At 44.1% G+C, this 27943-nt stretch overlaps 1 protein-coding gene across 1 annotated transcript; it reads right to left on the reverse strand.

Moving 5' to 3' along the window:
- Positions 1-1110: 1110 nt before the first annotated feature.
- Coq6 (ubiquinone biosynthesis protein COQ6, mitochondrial) lies at positions 1111-27643 on the reverse strand. The gene is made up of 13 exons (XM_089556425.1): positions 27206-27643; positions 23938-24069; positions 20259-20317; positions 19479-19637; positions 18027-18137; positions 16375-16482; positions 13850-13912; positions 12908-13015; positions 9798-9876; positions 7352-7475; positions 5433-5548; positions 3604-3770; positions 1111-1181 (listed from the first exon to the last, which is right to left on the reverse strand). The coding sequence occupies exons 1-13, from the start codon at positions 27393-27395 to the stop codon at positions 1152-1154; spliced, it is 1446 nt and encodes a 481-aa protein (XP_089412551.1). The 5' UTR covers positions 27396-27643; the 3' UTR covers positions 1111-1151.
- Positions 27644-27943: the final 300 nt, after the last annotated feature.

Raw genomic sequence — 27943 nt, forward strand, 5'->3', positions numbered from 1 at the left:
CAAGGGACAAGGTCATGTACCCAATGTTCATGGTCTTGTGATCACGTGGTCATATTACAGTAGCTTGGGCCATACCCCCCCCCCCCCCCCCCCCCGCAGTTAAGTTTAGTTTGACCTTGTGAGGCACTGAAGGTCATTGTCTCATCCACATCGAAATCAGAAGTTGCACCCCAGGGAGTAGAGCTCTTGCTCTAAAAAGAAACCTTTGATTACTTAATAACAAGAGTAGAGCTCTTGCTCTAAAAAAAAAAACCTTTGATTACTTAATAACTATGACAGGAACTAATTTGCACCCAGTCTAAGAGCTGTAAAAACCAACAAATGGGCAAAGCTGTTTCCATGGCATATGTACATATAACAACCAACAAAGCAAAATTCAAAAATAACATTTCATGAGAAGCGGTTGCTTATGCTTGGCAATGTCCCCATCTCTTATTCAGAGCCATGTCCACATTTCCTATTCAGACCCTCAGAGAGATAAAATGCCTGAATGAATAAATATGAAATTCAAAGCATTGCTTGTAATAATAACTGCGTACATTTCACCGTTACTGAAAAGCGATTTCATGAAGAATGCATCTGAGGACATCAGTGGAAAATTACACGACCAGATTTGCAACAACAGCATGTTTTATTCAAGGCCTATGAAATGGTGAAACACAGTTGCCAATAAATCGGGGATGAGATCATTCTGAAAGAAAAACAATAGGAGTGAATTTAAATCACTCTCTCATGAAGCTGCAAGTGTGAGCTGCTTCAACATTTACTAGTATAACAGTTGCAACCACAATCAATTCTATTAAAAGCCGAATTTTGCTCTAAGCAAAGACAAACTCTTATACATTTGCTCCCACTTACTAGTTACTCTCCGTTTAGTACAGGAAAGCAGCCATATTTGCCACATTATCTCCCGTTTAAACACAGCCCACACTCAATCCAATAAGGCACACATCTAATTCACTGTTTCTAATGCTTCTACACTGGTGTACAGCAGACCATATGCCAGATGCATTTCAAAAGTTTCTGGAACACTATTTAGTTCTGATTAGCCATCGTAAACAAGGCCAATGTCCTGCAAAGTTACGATGCAAAAATACACACAATGCTCACCTACAGAAGGCACCATCACGTAGAGTGCCCGACAGTCATGTTTAGTAGGAGGCACGGTCAACTATCCTATCCTGAAATAAGAAAAAGTAGAAGTCAAGAACTTAAATGCTAAGCACCAAGGCCAATTGCCAAAAAATTCAAGACAGCAAAACAGCATCATTCCGTAGTCATGTTCCAATTTAAAAAACAAAAGAAAAGAAAATGGAGAAAATCAACACATTTAGAATCCTAGGAAAATAATTCAATGGAACATACTCGTGGCCAGGGCCAAAAGTAGTACCATTTCACCACAGTCAAAGCATTTTGGACTGCACTCAAGTTTTCTTTCTCAGACTAACTAAGCTGCGTGTAAATGCTCTCATTAACCAACAACCTCTGCTAACAAAATTTACATGAAACACAGTGCTGAGTCCATGAATGCAAAATGGAACAGATGGGGAGCGTGCCCACTGTTATGTAAAAGCACTGCATACTGCCAGCTTGCAGGCAAGGAGAAGATATGTAGTTATACCCCAATCCTTGTTAGCTAACCACATACCTACTATAATTAATGCAACTATAATTTGTTCCCACAATAAAAATACTGCTTCAACCAAAGAAAGAAACGCTTAAAAGCAGACACAACCAGCAAAAGGCCACCAAGAGTCTACAAATACAACTACAATACGTTTATTTGCCACATGTAAATGGATAAATGTCCAAGGGCTGCAGGGAAAAGCTACTGTTTAGTAGCTTGACTGGAACTGCCAACACAGTCATCGTGATAACAGCAGCAGGCAAATAATACCCATAGCAATTATATAGAGGCAAGAGCGAAACCCAAATATATATTCTTGTTTTGTAAACATACAAAACAAGATTAGAATGTTTTCACACCCAGCTGGTATTAGGAAAAAAACTTTTTGTTAATGAAGTCACAATAATCAAATCTTAAGAAACATGTTTCTGTGTTTCTTTCTGACAAGCCTTCTTTCCACTTTTCTGATTCACTCTCTTGCACAGGCCTCCCAACCTGTTCCTGGAAGAGAAAAGGAGCTTCACGCCGGCTTTGTTCACAATCTTTTTCAGGTTGTGCGATACTTGGTGAACATACGGAGTATTCCTTTTCTCTGCCAGGAACAAGTTGGGAGGCCTGTGCAAGAGAGTGAATCAGGAAAGTGGAAAGAAGGCTTGTCAGAAAGAAACACAGACACAAATTTGTCAACTGTTGCTGTGGTGTGGTTTACAAGGTCCCACTGTCATGCGGCCGTTTTTTACATCGGGGAGACCGGAGGGTGCATCAATGATCAGCTACGCAAACACGCGAAAGACATTGAAAACAAGTCACGCCGAAATGACATGGTCATTCATTTCGCAGATCGCGACGAATGTAAGGCATTTCTAAACCAAACCACTATCATCGCCAAGTATAGAGATCACACCTCACGCCTGATATCGGAGGCCTTTCACATTCACGCATTAGGCAACTCATGTGTAAGCCAACCATCGGTGGCTCTATTCCCACAGGATCACTTTTCTTAATCAGTGCTGATATCCCGAATGCATGCCATGTCATGTATTGCACCGCATTTCTTCTTCCCTTCAATGCTTTATATTGCCCCCTCTTTCGCAATAAACCATTTGGTTGTTAGTTCAGCACATGTGACTGTCTCGCTTTCTTCCGTCCCGTCCGTCAGCGCTGTTTTGCCGTACCATTCATTTAGGCATAGAACTTTGCTAAGTCCACAAACAAAGAAAAACATAACACTGTTCTTCAAAGACTCTTTCTTTGCCGATATCAAGGGCCAGGATACTGGTGCTCTGCTCCTCCTTATCTTATCTGAGCCACAAAGTGCAAAACAGTTGTTGGTCGCTAGTTCCAAGACTGTCCCTGTGGTGGAGACCTTGCGATAGGGCAAGCTGCTTGCTCTGTCTTCCTAAACTTTTTGCCATCTCTCATTCTCTCCCCAATTTTGAGCCACCGGCTTGGCAAACGGAGCATGATTTATGCACCGCCATTTGCATTTTCTACCTCGACTTTCCCCGTTCCTGTGTGCCTGTCACTAACGTGTCAACAACAGCGCAGCAGTGCAGTTGTCATGAGCTATTTACATGAAAGCAGCTGCCTTGCTGTAGTCTCTGTACAGTCACACCATGAATGTGGTTGACATCCAAGCAATGTGATTGTGCAGTACTGTAAGAACATGTAAAAAGCTATCAACCACTTCTTTCAGCAACTTGATAATGATGAATTTCAAATTAAAGTCAACTTATTCACTGAGACTTACTTTTTGAATGCTGAACTGGCAAAAGCTACACTCAAAACATTTAAAAGAGCCCTTAGCATGAATAAGAAGGCCAAATAGTGCCCCAAGAAAGAGAAGCCTGACAAATATTCCCCCCATGAAGCAGAGTACAGGCTTCCCAAGTTATGCCTCACTACAAGTGTGACAGCCGAGGAGAATGACGGTCCAGACAATTCGACACCCCAGTTGCGTGCAGTGCACCACGTACCTTGAGCCCAACGCAGGCATCGATCAGCTGGAGTCCCACACTGCGGGCAGCCACCAGGGGCAGCACGTTGAAACGGTACATCCCGACCAGGGCCTCAATGGCCAGGAGGAAGGGCACCGTGTGCCGCTGGCGGAGGGTCTCGTAGCGCAGGAGGGTGTCGAAGCTCACTGCACAAGGAACACAAGCAGTGCACCAAAGCAGTGAATGAAAGCATCAAGTCTGCAACTTGTGCCTGCCACTTGAATCAGTGGCTCACAGACTTTGCGCTCAATATATATGTGCACAAATGGAAGACGTTAGCCACGGCCCTGGTCTGTCTGGCCACTATGTCACCGAGTGAGGGTGTTGCCTTCATCATCAGGTCATCCAAGACAAGTTCACCACAGGGCAAAAGCTTCAACTAGTGACCAAAGTCATCCTTCTTTAGAGCCAGTATCACCTACTTCACCCTAAACAATTTTCCAACTTTACCAACCTACCTGGTTCTCTGTAACTCTTGGTTAAGTTTCCCTTGCATACAGTCTTATGAAAAAGGAAGTTGGTATTAACTGCCTAGTTCTATACTACCTATCAGTAGGTACAAAACAATGGTTTCCATAATAGTACTACAGTTACAAGAGGCCCAGTGGGAACAATCAGCAGGCGTGCAACCAGAAAAAGACCTATGGTTGAAGCACTTTAGTTGCCCAGAAGAGTGACAACGCGTGTCAATTTTTCGTTGCACGTCAGCTGTACCTTTGATCAGAGCCTGGGCTTTTTGCCACTGCTGCTCACCTCCAAGCAGCTGCTGTTGTGGCTGAACACATGCGAGTTTTGAAATTATGAAGATCAGTTCTGAGGAAAGCAAAGATGCAGTAACTGTTTCACTTCTGCGTGGACACCTCAACCGCGCCATGAGAGGACGGGACGAAGGAGAGACCACTGAGCGACGCATACCGCTGGTTCAGAAACTTGCTGCCCAAGCCAGCATTATCAAGTGGGCAACCTCTGGAAGTATTTGCTGGTACAGTGCTTTCAATTATATGCCGGCAGCTAGCTTGTTTTCATACAAGCATCGCCACATGTTGCAGAACTCTGCATGCAAAAAGGTTGGTAAAGTTAGAGTAGGTCACCAGCCAAAATAAAAGGCAGCAAGCAGGCAGCGACATCTTGAGGCAACTCCTACATTCTATAATCGTGTTCCCATGCAGTTACCGCAACCCATGCACTGAACATGTCAAGAGTGGTTGGAGAGAACTTATTCCGGTAGAAGCCAAAGAGGCGCTCTATAAGAAAGAGGCAGAAATTCTAATTTCCTCAAAGGCTGCTACAATGCTCCCACACATTCCAGTTAGTGTCATGAAGCAACAATTGTTAGTTAAGCCACAACCAGGCTCATTAAATCGTTACCAATCACTGACTTTCAGTATTTTACCAAACTCTACATTTGCATGGTGTGATCAAAGGTGGAATTCAACACACTGTCAGTACCCAAGAGCGAATCTTGTCCTTGATTTTGCATTTAGCTTGACAATGTGAGTCACAAATTTCATTCGGCAGCTCAAAATTTATTTAGTAACCACTTGCAGCCAAGAGCTGGAGGTAGTGTGAAAACTGGTTTTCGCCTGGACACTAATCAGATATACTCCCTGACATACAAAACCCCACTTTGTAGCACATAGGCTGGTCCTTTATTTTGCGAACCACCGATGGCTGTTTCTATTCATATCATTCACAGGCAGTGGCAAGTTTGGGCATAGTATTTTACACAGAAGGAATATGGGGTAATATGTGAAAGGCGAAGAAAGACAAGGTAGATGAGCAAAATACACAACAAACTGGTCTCTTACCTATCGGCTCTCCATTGTACACCGACTCGACCAAGAGCTGGGCTAATTCTTGGGCATCGCCAAATCCCAGGTTTGCACCCTGGCCGGCCATCGGGTGTACCCGGTGCGCCGCATCACTGTGCATGCCGAAAGATCGAAGGGAGAAATTTGTAGGCTTCAATATTGCTAAGAACTCTCTGCTGATTTGTTTTGCTCTCTCTTTAAAACACTGAACTAAAATTTACTTCAACATGATGTTTTAAAAAATGTTAAACTTCCCAATGAACCTGGAGTTCACACTGCTTGCATTCTAACCCTAGAATGGAGGCCCCATGGTACCCCTAAAGGTCAAAAGCTCTCAAAAGGCCATGAGAAGGAATTCCACCCCCCCCCAACAGAGATTTAGAGGGGCTTCATAAGCTTCAACTATATTGTTGAAAAGCAACCTACATGACCAAATGGCCTGACGACATTTGACAAAGGGTTTAACTTTCGGTTTGGGCACTATGAACTGCTGCTTTACTAATCTAAGCATTCAAAGCTCCTAAACGTTCAGAAACTAAGAAATATTTCGATGACCTAAACTTGCAGTCAAATATCACGGTGGTTGCCCTATGAAAGTCAGTGCCGATGATATGCGCTCGCAGACTGCAAAATGATCTGCAGCATCAAGAGACATGTCACTGCTTAGCGACATGGCTGGCTATTAACGTGCTGGCAAAAGAAAGCGAACAGGACCTGGTGCTAATATCGTTTCCGATCAATATGGTAAGAGATGCGGTGTGCACGGTGACGGTTCTTGCAGAGTAGCGAAAAGGATGATGTTGTGGCCCACGAGCGTTAATTTGCAGCGAGAGCCTTCACACTGCATGAGCTTCGTCTATTACAACATAGAAAGTGCTTATTTTGAGCAAAAGTAAGCACGCAAACAATGTGGATGACGGAAACAAGAGATCTGGAAGCCAGACTACAAACTGAATCTTGCACGGTGCGGCTAGCACGCTGTCTCTCACAGCACAGATTCTTTCACACCTTTGGTTGGTGGCAGCATTTATGCCTTATGCCCCCCCCCCCCCCCCCCCCATCGTAGCTTGCAGTGCGGCAAAATCAATTTGTGCAGCCTAAGTGGGCTATATCTCGGTGTGAACATTCTGTTTGCTATGGGAATCCACAGCCAAAGCTTTCTCCTCAGTAGTCACTGAAGTATCATGAAAGGGATACTCTTGCCCACACTGTATCCAAAGCTGCCGCTCTTTGTTCGTTTTGTGAGCAGTCATGCAACGTTTCGCAAGAGATGCACCGAGCAATGCCCGACGGATAGCAACCTAGTTCAGACATGATTACACCAGAAAGGAAATACTATACTCCTTGCTTATGATTCTTCATAACAGCAATCGGCAAAAACTTTTGCCATGCAGGCATTGAGTCCAACTCTCATATTACTTTTTTTTTACTGAATACAATCATGTAATATAAAGAAAGCCACACAAGTTATTAGTCCAGAAGACATTACTACTACAACTCCCTCGCCCTTTCTTGCACTCAATACTTCTGTTTCTTTTCACAACTCTGTTTTGTGAAAAACTGTTTGTTTTCAATTTCAACTAGATGTAATAACATCATAAACCGTTCGAAAGCATTCTATTTGCAACCAGTCATCATTATTCGCAGTCACTTCACAGCCACAAATTTGGTATTTGCATACGTCAACAGAAATTCTCATTGTACCAATATGTTTACAGTCTTCTGAGAAGAGAAAAATTGGCAACTGCTACAAAAATTAAACGTGAGTATTGTTAATAAGCTTGCTTTTTATAAGCACAACTGAATTACGTGCTCCAGCCCCATTAGTGCGGCCATGTCTCCCCATGTGATGCCTCATCTTCAAGGCCTCGGACTGCTACCAATAAGGAAACAGCATTAAAGCAACCAATGCTCACCCAATGAGGGCTACCCTGGGTAACACGTAGTGTGCAGCGTAGCTGAGGCCGAGCGGGAAAGTAGCCCGGCTGCCTGGCACCAGCGAGAGGATGTGCATCGGAGCATCACTGCTGGGAGGAGGCGCTGTTGAACACCATGCGACGAGGAAAGGAAAAGAAAAAGAAGAGCGGGTCTGAGAATTAGGCAGCCCTCGCAGCTTCTGAAGGAAAACTTACAGCAACTGTCATGCGGTGAACTACTAATATACACTGGGTGATTCAGCAAACACTTTCAAAAATTTCCAAACAACAAATTTGTTAGGAAATACCATGTACCATGTGGTACCATGTGGTACTATGTGGTACCATATACCATGTGCCATGTGGTGAAAATAAAAAAAAATCTCTTTTCAGGAGCAAAAAGCCAGCTGCGACGGATGCACTAGTAACTTATTTTTTTTTATCCAAGGACTGAATGATACTACATCAGATTTTCTGAAATGAAGAAAAGGTTTCTCTCTAAAAGCCCCGAATGCAAGGAAATCTGGTGCATTTTTTCACGCAAACCAAAACTGAGTGCAAAACTGAGCGCAAACCAAAACTGAGGAAGTTCGCTACAAAAGCAACATCCGCTGATGGCATGTTGCAGTGCCTAACCACCTGCACTATTGTACTCAGGCATGTGCTTTCTCTTGCTTCATCACTCTCAAAAATAGGGGCGCATGGCTACCGATGACTAACCCATATCTTGCACTAAGCAATGACACACTGCACTCAATGTGGCTACAAACTTCCTATTGGTCCTAGCCACCAGACCACTAATTTAAAATTTTATCAGCAAAATTTTGTCAATCAGATAACTAAATTAGCACGATTTTCAAAATAACTGACTACTGCCACAGCTGACAGTTTGCACCCGAAAAGACTTTCTTTCCATTTCAAATGCTCCGTTAAGGAATTTCTGCAAGTGTTCGCTGAAACAATGGGTACGTAATTACTTTGCAAATGGACAAACTTTTAAAAATCATTACTTCAAGGGTGCTCACCGCTGCAGTGACTGACTACGTGAAACAAAAAAAATTGCAGCAATTCAATAAAAACATCCAGAAATTTAGCAAACATCATGCAAGCAACAAATAAGAATGCTGCACATGTTGTGCACGGCTGTGAAAAAGGTGCCAAAGTTTCTTTTTAGCCACACTAAGCAGTCAGATTGTTCACTTAAAGTAAGTGAGTCTAGTACAATGCTGTTTGTGCAAGTCACTGACAAAAACATGAACGCTGGCAGAAACAGCATTGATTCATAACAATTTACTGTAAAACTTAAGACAGAGGCGCTTTTCCTATGAACACTCACTTCCAGCCAGAAAAATGATCTCCCCAGTATGCAGCACGTGTTAGAGCATAGGAACTTCTTGAAAGGCATAACTCTCATGCGGCTTTATTCTAACAGCATAACACGTGAGAACCTTCAGAGGGGCAGTCAATTTCAAATAGGAGAATAACTGCCCCTAACTTTTAAACCTGAGCCATAAGTCCACACCAGCCCCATGGCTAGTTTCAGTGAGATCCTAATGGCAGTTGTTCTCTCATTTCAAATCCTGTGGATGTACTCGAAACCTTTACTGCATCCATGTCCCATTCCCGAGCAGAGCGAAATGCACATGAGGAATACCTGATAAACTATTCACATCATAAGCACTGCTCATGGTACTGTTTCAAAACAAAACAAAGCTGCTAGAAGCCATTTGCTGTTCTGTGGGCAATTGTCTTTTCTGCCTAAGGTTTGCAGAGCGACGCTCATGTCCTTTGCTCTGCATGGACAATCTTATCTTCCGTTGATGATGCTACAGTCACTTTAATGTTGTTTAGTTATTAGAACAGAAATCTGCACAGTGCTAACGGTTGATTCATATAACGGACCACTTGCACGTAGACCAGGCATCGTGTGATGCCCCGCTTTCGCTCCGTGAGGTCCGTGCCTGGCCCACGCATGTAGACAGGCCGCACGCACGTCTAATTAGATTATCACCCCCTCCTTGACCTTCGCCACTGCAGGCAAGCAAATTAGGCACGGATGTGTTCTTTCACCATGCTATGTTCACAGACATAGTGGGCCAAGCATAAACCTCAAGCAGTTGAACTGAGATGGCATGCAACGTATTGTCCATTTTACCTGTACCCACTTAACACGCATGTGCCCACTAAAAGAGTATTGAACACTCAGCAGCACAGTGGCAGAAACTTCCATCTTTATATCATAAAGACGATTCAGCACCTCATTATCAGATGATGGTTATGGCCACAAATTGTGAAACAAAATGGCCCCTACCACTGTTCTTATCAACTCCGACTGGCAGTTGACCTCCAAGCACTCTCTTGAGGCCATTTCATTTGTTTTTTTTTTCTGCATCCTTAATTATCAATGGTTATCACTGTTCCTGCTTTGACATTATGTCCTGCTTACCGATGCCCAGCCTCTGCAGCCCAGATGTGAGTGTGGAGAGCGCTGAGTCAACCAGTGGCATGTGCCTGCCTGTGCCCCACTGCAACAGCAAGGACAGAATACCAAAACTATTTGCATGCTGGCTTCTCGCTAAGATGTCACTTGTTTCCTGAAAGAAAACCGCATGGTTTACACGTGGCATTCCCACCACCATGCATGACTTCAAGCCGTTTCCCCTTCTGAGGTGCAACTGAAATTGCGGGGTTTAACGAACAGTCCAGAAGCAACACATAGGCTATGAGAGATGCCACAATGGAGGGCTCCAGATTAATTTCGACCATCTGGGGTTCTTTAACGTGCAGTGACAGCAGACAGCACCCGGGAGCTTTTGTGTTTCACCTCCCGTGCAACATGGCAACCGCAGCCAAGATTTGAGCCTGTGAGCTTGGGATCTGCAGCCAAAGGCACTATGCCACAGCAGCGGGTTCCAGTTTCCGATGAGCTGTGCAAAACAATGCAACGCTGCACACCAATGCCGTATCCCTGCTGAGCAACGGTGCTGCCCTTAGCTTTCAACCATCGCCATTTGTCACTCAAAAGGCCAAGAGAGTTCCAGAACGAAAAAAAAAAAAAAATTGGCAGGACGATCACGAAACCTGATGCAAGATAGCTGCGACTGCATTTGCACTGACCGTCTATGATTACTCTGGTGCGCTTATTCTGCTGACTGCTTTTACTCTCGCTGGAGGCTTCGCACGCATGACAGAATCTTTCTGAAGGATGAAAATGGGCGGAGGTGGGTTGGTGGGTCACTGGGTAGTGCTTGTGGAGGGTGGAGGTCTAGTGATGGGGTGGGTTGAATGTGGCGGCGGGGGCTGATGTGGTGTGAAAAAATTCAGGGGGGGCACTTTGTTGACCTAAAGTGCGGTGAGGCGAAAGCCTTTAGCGCGGTGTTGCTGCTTGTGTCACTGATGTGTGGTTAAGGTGTTAATTAAGTACACAATTGTTTGTGTATCTTAAATGCTGGAGACAGTGGAGGGCGTTTGGGAGGCATCCGTCTGATTCGACGCCTTTCGGCAGACACTCTCCAGTGTCCTAGACAAGGAGAACTACATATGTGCTGGCAGGAAGTAGCGTAGCCATTAGCAGGCTCGGCTGCGGAACGGACGGATGGTGGTTCGACTCCCATTGTGCACAAAGATTTTTTTTTCTCGTCTGACTAGAAAAGCGTGACACCTCTGCTGACAACCTTCTGTCGACAACGATGAGGGATTAAAGGCTCTCGCCTTAATAAGGGGCCAGTGTGGTGTGAACAGGGAGCTGGTGTGGAGTGGTGACAGGTGGGTGATGCTTCTGGTGGCTGGGGTGCAGGGTGGATCAAGGTATTGGACGGTGGGGGCCATCCCCCTAGGCGGAGGCTTCACTCACCAATGCTTCACACAGAGAAAAATTTCTCATCTTCACACAGATAATGCGCTGGCGTTTTCAGCAAACGCCACTGTTACTGTCGTCGCAGCAAAACATTAGGCTATAACGATGCTCTCAGGGTTCTTTCCAACGGCAGGAACCGAGAACCCTGTCACGGCATTCCCAAAGTGTTTAATCTGAAAGGTGGAGCAGAAAACAAAGAGCTAATTACCACTGACAATTACCAGAGAACAGCCACATGGCTGCAGAGGATAGAGCTCTCTAAACGTGACCGCAGGTACTCGTCCCACGTTTAAACCATGGACCAGGAAAAATTTTTCTTCAACTACAGAGATTCCAAGAATGCTCTGTGGCTTTCATTTATATAGCCTTATGGCTGAGGACAGATGGATGTCAACAGCAATTATTCCTTTGTACTCAAAGCATTACCCAGGACCTTCAAATGTTCACTTCTTTTACCTTGTATTCCATGCAATGACAGCAGGCCAGGCAGTCAACATCATGACGGAATGTGCATTTAGTGGGGTCACATCAGTGACCGATGGATAAACAAACAAGGGCTTAAAAAGGCAAGCTGCAACTCGCCTACAGCCACATCTGATGAAGGAACCGAGCAGGTCCTGAAACGCCGCGTTTTTCCTTTTTTCATTACCATTCTTTCTAACTCAAATTAAGATTAAATTAGCATCCCCATCATTCCTACATACAAGAAGCTTCACACAGACTTGAGAAAAATGAGCTTGAATAGAGCACTGATGCCATTTGGCTTAAAACTCTTATGCCCGTGACGAAGCTCGATGTAAAGCACACGGTATTATATGAATTATTCGCTACACTGAACACTTCCTAAATATTTTTAACAAACACACAATTCTTACTCTATATATCAAACCCAGCTGACCACCAAACGGATATACCGAACTCCTTGGTGCCAAGCAGTGTCCATATGGTGTCCAATCGGATGGCAGGCGACAGACTTTGCTGCACTACGCAAGTGGTTGGTGATAGTGACAGGACAAGCGTACGCACCCAGGTTTGCACTTGTCTCGCACTCGCCAACCGCGTCACAGAACACACAGCAGTGTGGAGGGCTCGCAACCAGGCAGTCAGCACAACTTTGCGCCTTTCGCATCCATAAATGATGCCCCCGTAAACAGCAGTGTGGACGGCTGCAGCCTTGCAGTAACCAGGCTGGCCTTATTTTGGCTGTCACAGCGGTGCTGAAAGTTACGATGACTTCCGCTCCAATGTACCAACAATTTCCATGCAATATGACTGCGATGTAGAGAAGCCACCCTATCTGGTGTGTGGTCTGCCACAGTTTCGTGCTGGCAGTGCTGTGCAGGGAAGTCGACCTCACTAACTAGCCCTCCTTTTTTTGTGGCCTCCGGAATCGCTACGAGCGCCTATGGAACGGTGCTAAACTTGCGGAAAAGGTATCCTTATTTCTCTAGTAAATATTGCTTGAGCTGCCGTGCCTTTGGTAACTAAATTGCGCTGCTCTCGCGCGCGTTATTGACAACATTTTATACTACGAATGTCAGTTGTATATACATAGAACTTCTTTGCCTATTAGCTATAACAAGGTTGAACTGTACTAAACCGGAAGAGTTTGAATGTCACAAAGGATGTGTGCCCGTAACAATATTAGATTTCGAGACAGCGGCTTGAGACCGCAAGAAGAAATAAGGTTAATAGCTCACGATGCTCTTGTTGAGCGCATCGACGAAGCTGTCTTCAGGCAGCTGCATCAGCTTGTCCGCCAGGTCCGAGCGCGCTGTCCACACCAGCGAGGAGTGCTCAGAGTCCAGCTGCAAGAAAGGGCAAACACAATACAACCAAACATTACCGGGGTTAACGTTTTCGAAGACACCAAGAGGCCAACTGTGGTCCCTCAAGCATGTGACGTGTTCATGGGCACTTGCAGAGACTTGACAATGTGCACTGTTTTGCCAAACAGGGCAAAGGATCTGAGCACATGGCAAGTGTGCCCTTCACATAAATGCGTTTTTATCTACAGTAAAACCCTGTTACAAGAGATACTCAAGGGACCCGAGAAAGATGCCTCTTACAACCAAGGTCTCTTGTAACCAAAAATTCTAAAAACACTGAGGAGTTGGACTAGATAAGTTCATCTACATTGAATACATCGTCGGGGCTGTAACCGTGAAGTAGCTGAGGAGGAAGTTCACGATCTCTCGATGAGGACACACAGTCTGTGATATGGTGATTTTGGTGCAGCGAGACAGTAATCGCAACTATGTGATATGTGACATGAATCAAGGCAAGGGAATGAAAAGTGCAGCGCATACTAGTTCGTACGATGTCGGCCACAGTGCGTGAGCATATCTGGGTTGTGTCTCTTCTAATTAAATAGTGAAGAATTTATTCTAGGGACCCAAAAAAGTTGCCCTTAGTAACCGAGTGTCTGTTGTAACCATGTCTCTTGTATGCGATGTTGTTAACATGGCAAATATAGGAAAAACAACCAAACCACTTTCAAATGTCTCTTATAACCAAGTGTCTCTTGCAATCATGTCTCTTGTAACGAGATTTTAAAGGAGCAGATTCACAGCAAAGTGCTCACAGTAGTTTCCACACCAACAAGTGCAAAATGCTTTTGACGATGCCGACAGATTACTTACAGGGAGCAAGGCGACCACTCCATGAGGCAGGAACCGTTGCCAGGCAACCGAGTTGTCTACTGGCTGCAGCAAGGGATACAGAAAAATGGCAGTTGCCAAGAATGTCATTCACAGCGGAGGCAAAGTTCTCAAAATTAGTAAATTTATCTCCTACATGGAAGAACAAAGCAAGCCGGCACAGCTGCTCTGCAGAATAAAAATCGGACAAAAATCAAAAGGACAATGCAGCAGAGGTTGAGGAAGAGAAAAAAAGGAGCCTTTCACACACGTCGCGCAAAATGATAGTGCATTGCATACAACCGAATGTAAGAATCGGAGAGCAAGCAGATCAGTCAATCCAAGAGAAGAGATCTTTACAATTCTGACACTATCCCCTCGTGACAACAACATGCTACCTATGATTAACCTGATAATGGCACTGCTTAATGATACAAATTCAGCTACAATAAGTACTTGACTGCACGAATTGATGATGACAAGGAAGGGAAACAATACAAAACACTGCACGTGCATTACTGAGTGCTCTCCATCAACAGTCTGTGCAGTCAGTTAACTGTCATGCTAATACAACTTTCCCAATCAAGTACTATTCTAGCTGCAACTGTGGCTTAGCACTGCAGCAGAAAGCTGTCACTGGCACAACACTGTGAAATCACAGGCTTAACAGTTTGCAAATTTTTCAGAACAATACTATGCCAGTCCACTGTTCACTGGAGGTTCACTGACTAACACTCCATCTAATTTTTGTTTTCAATACCAACAGAGTGTACGTTGTACGTCCCTTTGTGACTATGTTGATGTTTGTACGGCAGCAAAACACGCATTATATTTGCTAAGAAAAGGGATTAAAAAATGGGGCATATTTTTCTGCCACTCAATTCAAACACATGATGTCAACAACAAAACGAACTGTGAGACCACCACTTGGGACTGAATGGCAGTGCGGCTTAGCCTCAGAGATATGTGTGAAATAACAAAATAAACTCCAGGATCACCACTTGGAACTGAAAGGCAGTGTAACTTAGCCTCAGAGATATGTGCTCACTAACAAAACGGACTCTGGAATCACCACTTTGAACTGAATGGCAGTGTGGCTTAGCCTCAGAGATATGTGTAAAATAACAAAATAAACTCCAGGATCACCACTTGGAACTGAATGGCAGCGAGGCTTTGCCTCAGAGATGAGTGTACAAAAACGTCCTGATGCCACTCCTGTTTGCTTGCGAAAACTGCCTGTGGCAGGGACAATTCTATTTTGTTTCTTGGCCTTTTGCAACTTACTTAAACTAGCTGCGTTGTCATTACAATGTCATCACCTATCAATAGAGGCCAACATCAAACTGTAATGCGAAATATTTCAAAGCTAACAGATCAACACTGTCGTCTGAAAATAATTCCTACATCAACAGTCACAAGTGCCAATGGCATTGTTACAATGCATTAAAAGGCCGCAAGAAGCCACATCCTTTCTCCAGATACTTTTGCTAATGCAAGATGGTACAAGCACATTAAGAAACACAATACCCGCATCAAAAAAATTCAATCACACCATCTGGTACGTCAGCTGGAGAGAGAAAATAGGTGTAAAAATTTGTACATTAATTTCTGCATCATTACTACGCACACGGCAACTGCCACAAAAGGAGAATCAGTGCCAGGAATGCTTTGATTTACTTAATATAAATGCAATTCTACAAAGTCTAAACTATCCAGTGCTATACTGCTGACAATAATTAAACTTACCACTATTGTTACTAACGAATGATAAGAATACTGACCTTAGAATACATGTAAAGGTGAAATTCTAGAGGCCCGTGTGCTATGTGATGTCAGTGCACGGTAAAGAACCCCAGGTGGTCAAAATTTCCGGAGCCCTCCACTACGGCGTCCCTCATAGCCTGAGTCGCTTTGGGACGATAAACCCCAACAAACGAAACCAAACCAAACGAAAATGTGGAAAATGTAAGGTCAATTAAGTCCAAGCCTCACATTTCAGTTTACAACTTTTTGTCTTCTTAATTTTATTGTCTTTCTTGTCTGCCTCTTGGAAAGACCAAATGATGCTTACTGTATAATGCGAACACAAATACAAGTCATAAATGAATCCGAAAGAAGCCAACAGCCACAGAAATCAAGGGGCACAGGGGATGTTTAATTTATTTTTTATTTTGTGGTGTTGATCAATTTAGATATCACTGAACATGTTATCGCTTAAAGCTAATTGATTAGAAAAGCAGAAGAAAAAACAACCACTGTCGCCGGTGGGATCCGAACCCACGACCTCCGAATTACGCGTCCGGTGCTAAAAATTAATTAAAAAATCCCCTGTGCTGCTTGGTTTCTGTGGCTGTTGGCTTCTTTCATATTTATAACGAGCCCCTCATTCCCCTTCCCTTGTTTGCATAAATGAATCCGAGAAGTTGTGAAGATGACACCTGCCCCTCAATGCCCCTCAATGTTTCCAGCATGAACAGTACCCTGACTAGCCGTACACTGCTACCAATGGCAAACTTGGTGCAGCGCACCTCGCACAGCTTGACGGTGGCTATGATGGACTTCTGGTTGTAGTTCCACTGGAGGCACCTCACGCCCATACTCTTGCGGACTTGCGAGTTGAAGCCATCCGCGCCCACCTGCAGCACAAGTTTTTTTTACAGCAACAATCCATTAAGGCTGTGGTCCCCAAAAGCTTCGGCATGTGTTGTCAGCATGCAACAGAGTGCAAGACAGGAGATAAAACCACTTGACAATCATTCGTTGTTTGTTAATGCAGCCATGGCTAATTAAGCACATGGAACGCTGGTTATGTTGAGTCACTTGACGAACAAAATGATCACCACTGTGGTGATTCCGCAAAAACTCCAAAGCTGTGACCTTAAACAATAACGAAAGTAGTTGCGGCCTTTCAATTCAGTGCTCCAGTAGCACTGATTCACAGACCCAGCTCTGTACTACGCTAGCGTTTTGGTAAAGATAGACACAGGAGGCTATATTCTCATACTATGTTTACAACAGAGAATCCTCCTGACCTCATTTCTTAACTATGTGCCATGAAAGGCAAGCAGCAAAGGAACACGCACAGATCAAAAGAACTGCTGATAGCTCAACCTGAAGAAACAGTTCTTCAGTCTGAACTTCAAAGAGCGTAGATGGTGATGTTCATGCTTACGTGATGCACGCAATGGCATCATGCACCACAGCATGTTATTCACCACAGACAACAGATGATAAACATAACTTATTCTCCTAGAAAAAACACAGCTGTGGCACATTTCTAACTACACCTGTATCGCCATTTAAAGCTTTAGCTGTTCTGTGGCAAAGAGATCAATTAATTTGTCAATAAGCGCTACATGGGAAAGGTGCACACCCGACATGTAAGTTTTCAGTCATGTCGTGAAGTTCGATTGAGTGAGTTTCTGAGCGAGGTTGTCATCAAACTGATTGCAATGAAATGCAGAAAGCAGCCACTCTTACATACTTTTCAAGCTGCAAACTTTTACTTTTATACTCTTTAAAATTTCACCAGCGCTGCGACTAGGAACAAGAACAGAGAAGGAAGACAAGGACAAGCGCTACTAACAACTGAAAGTTTATTTGAAAAAAACACAGATTATATGCACACAACTGACAACCCAAAGCGCCTGCGCTTCCCGCAAAAAGCATGCAAAAGAAAGTTAAGAATCTAGATACAAAATATCACATTCATGTAAGTTTACAGATGGTGTGCTAACGCACGTGTCGCTGTGAAGCCTATCATATTCACAAGAACAGCGACACGTGCGTTAGCACACCATCTGTAAACCTACATGAATGTGATATTTTGTATCTAGATTCTTAACTTTCTTTTGCATGCTTTTTGCGGGAAGCGCAGGCGCTTTGGGTTGTCAGTTGTGTGCATATAATCTGTGTTTTTTCAAATAAACTTTCAGTTGTTAGTAGCGCTTGTCCTTGTCTTCCTTCTCTGTTCTTGTTCCTAGTCGCAGCGCTGGTGAAATTTTAAAGATGTACCAACTAGCTCAAACCACCATTTTGCTCCACTTTTATACTCATAACAACAGAATGAGAAAGAGCAATGAGCATTCATCAGCACAAACAACAATGATAACACGTCTTCGTATTTCCATTGATAAGCTTCTCCACATGAAAATAAACATGTTTAACAGCAGAACCGCACCAGCAGGGAGGTCTCCAGTGGCTTGTCTTCTCCGAGCACTTGAATCCGAACTGGAGGACAGGGATCCACTGGGTCGTGACGCTCCAGAGTTGGCAGCTCATAGTTGACCACCTGCAAGGCACACAGTTTGCACGCATGAAAAATGATAAAGAAAGTTACAACAGCATGACTCCTTTAAAGGGAAACTGCATAGGTTTTAGAAATCGACCAGCATAAAAGGGTTGAATACGTGAAACTTCCAGGTAAAGTATGCGAAGTCCTTTCGGCCTAGCATTTGAAACGGTGACGTTATCACCAATTAAAATTGCGACGGCCTTCAAGCTTCTCCGCAGCGCACAACGCTAAGTGGGGGACGCATGATGATGTCATTGAAGGTATCGGTACATTTCCTGACGCATAAACGCCTGCTTTGAAGGAAAAAAACCAAAGCCACCGAAGGCAAAACCCACTGAACGCTGTTTGGCCACGTCCAACGAGGCATGGCTGACGGCAGCGGTAATTTGAAATCATACCTTCCGTGACGTCACGGTGAGTTTTCCTGCACTCCTCCAGTGCTTTGAGGAGAAGGGCCAAATTCAATCGTTGATTACGTCACTATATTAAATAGCAGTGCAAAACAACTTGGCATGCTTCACCCACAGCCTATATAGATTTGAATCCTTGAATATCGCGTAATTCTCGAAAAGTGGCGCAGCTGCCCTTTAAAGCAGCCACTATTTAATGAAATAATTGAAGCTCTGATGCAATGAAGAAATAAAACTCAGCATGCATTCTTCAAGCTGTCCTTCAAAATAAGGTAGTTTCCTCTTCGGCTCCTCAACTAAGTCTTGAATATTCCCCAAACAGTCCTGGTTACAAGGTCAGCATTTGTGATACCAGTCACGTGCTGTCTGCAGAGCTCATAATAATCTGTAAGCAAAGGCTAACGTGTCCTTTGAAGCTGTGAAGAGCAATTAGGAACCATGCAGTAAGTTTTCAGCCTTAATCATATCTGACAATAAAGTAAAACAATACGACTCTCGACAGGCTGTCTTGCTGCCTTTTGCTTGATTAAAAGTGCCTGAATGCTGCAGACAATCCTTCTAACACTACACTTCAATGCAAGATTCAGTGCAGCCCAACATCTTAGATTTAGATAACACTAACACAAGATTTGCGTGGACGCTTGTTGAAAAAAGTGACAAGTGTTTACGTGGTACTGTGTGCTGTGAGACCCCTGCGGTAGCTGTTACGCTGTCCTACACGTTTTATGAAAACAATGTCAGTAAATGCGAGCAAGATAAAACACGTAGCACAGCGTAAAGGCTGTCACATGCCCCCCTCCTCTTCTACTCTCCTATCCCCTTGAATTTCTTCCCCGACCGAACATCTACGGCGACGACACGGATCCAGGAGTTGGTGCCATTAATTAACAGCTGTTGCTGTAAAATGAAATGTGGAAGCCATCCCCACCTTGACCCCGGAGCAGACTCGAACAACTTCCGACGGTAGCTGTGCCAGGCGACGGTAGAGAGCGTCGGCGAGGTTGGTCATGTCCACGTCAAATGCCACTTCTCCAGCGGCCGTGCGGCCGAAAAAGGCAATGGAGGCCGAGGAATGCGATTCCCATACCTGCAACCACGTTCACTTTTTGACAACAAGAAAAGAAAAAAATCTATAATTATCTGGCTGCTTCAAAATCAATCACCAGTACACCATTAGCAGAGTTGCACCCTTTGATCCAGCTTCGAGATCTCACTTCAAGGCGTGATTATTAGATTCAAGCTTTTTTTAGCATTGCAAGAATTTTGGAATCCCACCGAACGATGATGTTGACTCAAATCTTACTCAACGTTTACTCACAGGTTTTGCCAAAAATAAATTTAAAACATTTCATGCAAATCCAGCAAACATGCAGGCAAGCCAGGTCAAGTGCTTAAAGCTGTCGTAACCCCAAGTAGTCCGATGGTCACATTTAGAAAATATGTGGCCTCCTACAAAAGACCACACTTTGATTTGTATTTCTTTCTGTACTACACTTGTTTGTGCTGTGCAGATGTGATCTAAGATTTTCTGCAATGAACCAATTAACTTTTCTTGACAGCCCTGATTTCTCCAGCACAGTTCATAGACATGAAACGATACAGCTTAGCAGAAGTTTGACATGATTATAATAATCTTGCCAGGTAGGTAGTCAGCACATCCGGGAATCGTGCAGTAATGAGCTACTTTTAAAAACAAGAGAAGACTCACCCGCATTCGTTTGATTGTCTGCACCTTGGACTTTGGCAGCATGTTCCACACCCCAAGAGCTACCAAAAGAATGCAGATGCACAGCTGAAACCACGAGCTCTTACAGTTTCTAAAGCAAAGTACAGACCCAGGGCATCTGCCACAGAAAAGCAGACTGAATAGCCTTGCGTCCTACTCCATTGAATTTCACCGCAAGTTGGCTACTAAGCAGTAGCGAATTGTAAAAATGATCTAAATTGCATTAATACGAAGGATTACACCATGTTCATTCATTAAAGGGAGACTGAGAACTAACTGAAGTTTGCCTGTATAGACAGATTACTGCATTCTAATGAAAAAGAGACTAGTCAAACTGAAAATAACAAAGAAAAGGCCAAAAAATGAGAGACAGGTATCGGCAACACCAGCCTTTTTACAAGAAAACTCCAAAGGCACCGAGACCGATTTCTGAACACGAATCTCGGAGACTAGGCTACACTACCATTCACTTGATAGTAAATCACGGAGTCCTAGAAAAAGTGGCACAGAGAAAACAGGTATAGAGAAAGTGCACAAGTTTTTTTCTGTCAGCATGTTTCCAAAGCAATGCTCTGAGCAATAAAGCTATTACTAGAACTTTGAGATTTCTAGTACACATGGAAATAGAAGTTAACTCCAGTATGCAGATTTCCATGAAAACGTTCCTTAGAAAAGTAACTTCAAGAAACTATTGCACGTGTACATAGGAAAACTGAGAGCCTTACTGCACTGCTCAACATCTCAGCATTCATGTCCAACAAATAGAATCATTCTGCTGTCATCCATTGTGAAATGCAAGAATGACAAGTGAGAACAATCACAGAAAAAGTGCTGCGATGGCTCAGTGATTAGGGCCCTCGGCTACTAAGCCAGAGATCCCGCGTTTCAACTCGGCTGCGGCGCTGGGTTTCGATGGAAGCAAAACACAAAAGGCGCCCGTGTGCTGTGCAGTGTCAGTGCACGTTAAAGGGACACTGAGGAGAGCTCTATTAGTATTTTTGTTATAGCAAAATCCGATAGTTTGGCATTTCATGGCTTCGTTGCCACTTGGCCGGCAGCGAAAGATGCATTTATTTCTAAGAAATCTGGATTCGAAGTTGAAAAAGTTTTTCCCGCTGCTCAGATTCAAACTTGGGATTCTCCTATCACGACACAGGACTAAGTGACGTGAAACATGACGTGTACGTGACGTAACGCAGACTCCGTGATTTTTGTCGGCCAGCAGAGCGGCCTAGCAGCAGCCGAAATGAAAGCTACTGCCGGCCGCACGTTGAAGGCATCTATCAGCTATTGTGGCCGTCGCTACCGTCGCTTTTGCACCGGGGTTTTGCCAGCGTTACGATGGATCCTCTTCTCGAAGTCGTCAACGAAGTTCTCGCAAATAGACACCTTTTGCCTTTAGCATACCGTGTACCTTCTTACTGTGTACCTTGTTACCGTTAGCGGAATACCGGGAGCCCGCCTACAGACGGTGAGCAGGCGCTTATTGGTTCCGATGCTGCAGGCGCGCGCATAGCTTCCGAGTACGTGGCGCCATCTGGCGACGTCAAGGAGATTTACGCATGCATTGGCTGCACCTCAGTGATTCGTAGTTCCTCGTGTCCCAGTGTTACTAGAACCATTGGTTCTAGCAACACTGTTTTGTCCTATGACGTCATCACGCTTGTACTTGCGAGTTTGGCCTGTGGCGGCGATACCTGTATTTTGGTTCTTGCTCTTTTCTATGTTACAAGAGCTTTGTTGTCAGTATGAGTGGTGTTTTTATAATCAGGAGCTGGTATTCTGTCGATACAAGCCAGCTTCAATTTCTCCTCAGTGTCCCTTTAAAGGTCCCCAGGTGGTCCGAATTATTCCGGAGCCCTCCATTAGGCTCCCCCATTAAGGCCTCCATTAAGACACCTCTTTCTCTTCTTTTACTCCCACCTTCCCCCTTTCCCTTAGAGTGCTCAGTGGGTGTCCACTGAGATGTGAGACAATTACAGCGCCATTTCCTTTCCTCAAAAACCAATTTTCAATTTTTCAAAAATCAAACAAAGTTCATTCCTCTCTTGCTGCTTTTATTGGCTTGTGCAGCACTATGCAGCACTGCTACCAATGGAAGTTGTTATCCTCTGATCTCTCCATTTCATGGTGATACTAAGACGGTGGTGCTCCTTCGTCGGGAACCCGTGGAATTTCCGCTGTGTTGGGACCATCAGAAGCACGATTCACTCACAGTTTTCGAAATTCGTACAATTTATTTTGCTATATTTTTTCGTCGCGAGACATGAAGACTCAAGGCTTATGAAAAAAAAATGAACAGAGAAATTGAAAATTACTATATTGATCAAACCTGCCACTTATTTTGTCGCATCCTCCTTAAAAGGAATGAAGGATTGAACTTCACTGTACTGAGTTGCAAAAAACCCCAGCACTAATCTCCACTAGGCGGTATGCAACGCCCAGCCAGTATATTAATTCTACGGCCACGGTAGAAAGAGCGTAGGCAGACGGTTCATGCCAATCACAAAGTGAACAAGGAAGGAGCTTCGAGGTGTATGCCAGTGTTTCGACAAGAAAACCTGTATTCGTCTGGGCACAGCATTGATCATTGGCAGGGTTTAAATAGGGTCTTCACTACAAGGAGGAACGCCCGGGGGAAGACCACCATGACATACACTAAAAAAATGCGCATTTCCATCTAATCATGACTGCAAATAAACACAATCTCAGCAGATGAAAGTGGCAAGAGCTATGTATGAGCCACGGCCTGCAAGATGGGCATCAAGGCACGGTTCACTAAACCTGCAAAAGTACTACTGCGTCACCAAATCTCGGAGGCTGTGTATAAGCATTATGAATTCTCCCAGAAGTATGGACTGTGTTGCAGCCTTCCCATGCAGACTGAGCATGGGAGAATGCTGTGCAGTAACAGTGTGGGTCCCGTTTTTAAAACAGCTGTAGAAGTAAACTAAGTTAAGCCTCATTTGAACTCCGTTGCAATTATTCGAAAACTATTCAAAAACTTGCAGCCCTGACATTCAACTCTGACTTCCATGAGTCTTTTTTGGGGGGCTGTACTCAGGCTGAACCCACGACTGTGAAAGAAACAGCAGAAAGCCCCCCTGCTATTGCTACTACCATAAACACCAGTAGAGAAAATAGTTCCTGAACAGAAGCAGCTAACGTGCCCTTCAGAATCACCCTGACAAATTAGTAGGTATGTTTAAAACGAACTGCAAAATTACAAAAATTTTAGCTCTGTTTATTAACAGCAGATTTAGTTGCACCTAAACACAGTAAGCAGGCCACAAAGGAGAGACGCATACTTCCTTGCAAGCTGAGTCATAGTCTCTCTTTGTGCTCAGGCCTCATATGTCAATTACTATACAGCGTTACAAAAAAAAAAAAAGCCTACCTGCTCCTGCGTCATTCAATAACATTTTCTTTTTCTTTCTATGTCTGCAAGCATTCAGTTTATTCCACACAAAGGAACAGCATCTCTAGGAGTGGAGAACTGGTGGGACTCTCAGCGCCATCATGTAATGACTAATCAGCAGGAGCTTCTGACACAGCAATAGCGTGACTCCTTTACCATTCACCCGCAGGTTTTCCTGTCAGACTCTCACAAAACTTACATCGAGACAAAAAAAAACTTTGCTCAGGAAAACCCAGTCCATACTTTGCAGAAAGCTCCGGCTTCCTGGCGTTAGTGCATAGACACGGTTGCTCCAGTTTTCTTCATCGTGATCAGAGCGAAGTTGCCGCCTGTCAATGAGCAGCACCCGTTTGTTGGCGAACGCCTCCGATGTTCCTGTAGAAAAGAGAGAGAGAGAGAAAACAGAAGACCAATTAACAACAAATACACTATACTAGCATGTGAACCTCAGCGGGTCAAAAAAGTACAAAAGCTTGGTGGCAAAACTTTTTTTATGCAACAAAAAAAGCACAACACTCTGAAAGCGAAATTATTCACATACAAGAGTATTCAGTGTAATGCAGAGACTGCATGCAATCTTCATGTTGCAAACATAATAAGAGTGATGTAAGATAGCTTCAATGTAAGATAACACGATGACATGAGGCCTTATAACATGAAATAGTGATACACACGAGTTGAATGGATGACCAAAAGTTAGCCATCTGACATGACAGTTAAACATGCCCGAGGAGACAAGCATACAAAAACATTATTGGTCTCATAGAAATGAAGCACGATCACATCATGAACAGGCCCCCATTTCCACACGACAACCAGCCCTACCAGAATACACCGGTGTCATACAGTAACTGTACTGAGAATACTCAACTGAACACTTTTCATGCAAGCCAGGCTGAAATGAGTGCACAAAAACATATATCTCTTGGCTGTAAACTTATCGGTCAATTGATTCTAACAAGTGCAGCGTGAGAAAAAATTCAACTGGGAGTTTTCAGCATGAAACAACACACTACAACTCTATGCATTTTTATCAACACAACAGGAAAGCCAAGTTAAGGATAAGACCTAGCAAGGCTCTAATATTATGCTTCATCCTTTACTTCTAAGCTAGCAATTAGCACAAAAAGTAATCGCGAAGACAGCTGACCTGCAAAAATTAAACGATGACAGACTCACAATGGGTCACGATGTGCTAAAGTGACATCATTTAGAAAAAAGCACCTTTGACAACTTGCAGGGCTGTGTAAAATGGACGCTGATAGGACACACCAGTTCACCCAGCTTCCTTGCTGTACAAGAACAAAAGAAAATGCCCACAACAGAGTATCGGCCTTCAGACTTTTTTGAACGCCTAACATAGACCCTACACTGAGCTCGTGTCTGGTGGGTGGATAAAATGGGTTCTGTGTGTGCACAAATCGATGCGTGTGTCCTGCACTTTTTGAAAAGTTGGTATGGCTCCATAAGGCCAAAAGTTTTCCAACATTTCAGAGTAATCAAGGGGCCTAAAAAAGTTATGGTGCAAGGTAGCCCTAGATTTCTGAGCACAACAACCTGAGACCTCTGGCACCAAAGGAGTGGCATTTCTGTTACAAATATGTTATATTAATACCAAAGTTTCACTTTTCCTTTCTTGTGTTTTTTTTCTTTTCTGATCCTATATGGTGGGACAGCACAGTTCAAAAACAACACATTGGTCCAAGAGCTCGGCAAACAGCGGGGCAATTATAATTAAGAGTAGTGCACCTCTAGCCACCGCGAAGGCTCAGTATGGTGCTTGGCTGCTGGCCCGAAAGACATGGGTGTCATCCTGGTTGTGGCGGTTGCATTTTGATGGAGACCAAATGCTAGAGGACCGTGTACTCTATGATGTCAGTGCACATTAAAGAACCCCAGGTGGTTGGAATTATCTGGAACCCTTTACTACGGCATCCCTCATAGCCTGGGTCGCTTTGGGACATTAAACCTCCTAAACCATAAACCACACCAGTGCGCCTCTATAAAGCCAACAGCAGGCAGGAACTTCTGTATTTTTCCCTCCCATTGAGACCAGGTGACTGCTAGCAATGGCTAGCTTATGGCCCTGGTGTCACTGCCAAATATTGCTTAGCTACTGCACTACCATGGCAGATAGTATGCAGCGATAATATGATAACTGCAGCGAAATATATGTATCAAATGCAATTAGTTGAGTTTTGATTTCAGAGAACTGAAAAAAAAATTAATGATGAATTGCCCAAGCATGCACTATACCTTTCTAAACTACCACTGAAGTGCATTTAGGGCATCCTGTGCTTTTAAGAGCAGTGATAAACATTGTGAAGTGAGTTAATGATAATAACATTTTAAAGCATGGAACAAAGAATAACGGTAATGGTTAGAGGGTCTTTACGTGCCACAGCAACACTGTGCAACGAGAACTTAAATGATGAGTTCAGATGGCCAGCTGCTTGACATGCAGCTTTTATGCAATACCTGTGAAAAATGACACCACGGCTTTTTCTGCTAGTTCTACTACATCAAATGAAGACTAGCACCATGGAAAGTGTGCATCTGAAATTTTAAGAAAGCAAATAACCCTAATATCTGAAGGCGCGGCATGTAAACAAAATATAAACACACGCTTCCGGAGGAGGGAAAATTAGTGAGCTACTTTATAAGGGGCCCATCCACCTGCTTGCTCCACACATATTTCATAATAGATAAGTTTAATTAAACAAAGCACGCAGTACGGATGCAATGCATTACAAAGGAGCACAACACGCAATCATTCCCCATCCGCCTGTTTGCGCCACACGTATTTCATAATAGCTAAGTTTAATTAAGCAAAGCATCCAGTACGGATGCAATGCATTGCAAAGGAGCACATTACGCAACGTATATATCATGCAAACACGCAATCATTCCCCATCTGCCTGCTTGCGCCATATGTATTGCGCAATAGCTAAGTTTAATTATGCAAAGCATGCAGTACGGATATCAGTGCCTTACAAAGGAGCACATCACACAACGTATATATCATGCACAACACGCGATCATTCTCCGCTAAACACGATCCTGTTTAGAAATGTAATTTGTAACCCTGTCAGCAAATTAAACGCATTCGATATCACGGTGCTATACACCCGCCTGATTATGAAAAAGAAGTTTTAAGCGGGAGATGCGAAGTGCGACGTTTCTGGGGTACGCTTCGTAAAATCCCACCCATTGAATACAAACACATGCAGCTCTGCGCAATCAGGATGCGAAAGAAGTCACTGATATCCTGACACTCGTACACGGCCCGAACAGCAGTGTCAGCAGCATGCACAAGATATTTCTTCCAGGGCGCTCGTAAAACGACGGCGTTAATCCCCCGTCATTTCGTGACCCTGCCTTCGGAAGCTAATGGCCGTGATCCACATCGCGCCGACAGCTTCTTCGCTGACAGATCACTGTCATTGGTTTTCCTCGATAAGCCGGCCATTGCATACATAAATCCCTCAAAGCCGGCGCCGCAGCAGCTTACCCAAGGCGCATGCGAGAGCCGCTCCAGCCAGCCCGGCTCCTGAGATGACCACGTCCCATCGCTGTTTCGTGAGCGTCGAGGTATCGTCTTCGTCAGCATCCAAGCAAACTGGCGATGTTCTGAGTAGGCGGCGAGCGGCGGCTGGCGACAGTATCCGAGGCGATCGCCGAAGCGAAGAAACGCACTGCATCGTCACAAATTAAGCGGGCTCGAATTGTGGAGTGGGCACACACCGCCTCAGGGGCAAAGGCTCCTTCTTGTTCGACAACTCGCTTATACAAACGAGATCCCTTCTTGTGCGTTAGATACGAGCAGGTCCTTTGATTCTATACAGTTTCTACCAACAGTCACTCACAGGTAAAGACCGAAGACGCAAAAGAGCGGCGGTTTCCCAGCAGCGTTCCCGTCACCACAGGAGCCATGCTTTTTTCCTGTCAGCTCCGCAGCAAACATAAATCTTTTTCTAAAATTTATCTAAACAATAAATTTTTTAATGCTTTGTGTGATTAAAATAGTTTTATTGTTTATTTTGAATTAAGTTTGCTTTAACAATGTAGCAAAATTGAGCACAAATTTCTTCGGTCCTTCAACGCGTTGTTTTCTCCGTAACTATAGCAACAGGCCGTCGAATCGACATGCACACGCAGGCTGTGATGCCGCTATTTACGGATTCCCGGCCGAGCGTTTCAACGCAGGATGTATGTTCACTGTTCGTTATGTGCAAGGACGAACAAAACC

This window comes from Amblyomma mixtum, chromosome 8, assembly GCF_055824585.1.
Source record: "Amblyomma mixtum isolate Tamu chromosome 8, ASM5582458v1, whole genome shotgun sequence".
Taxonomy (NCBI): domain Eukaryota; kingdom Metazoa; phylum Arthropoda; class Arachnida; order Ixodida; family Ixodidae; genus Amblyomma; species Amblyomma mixtum.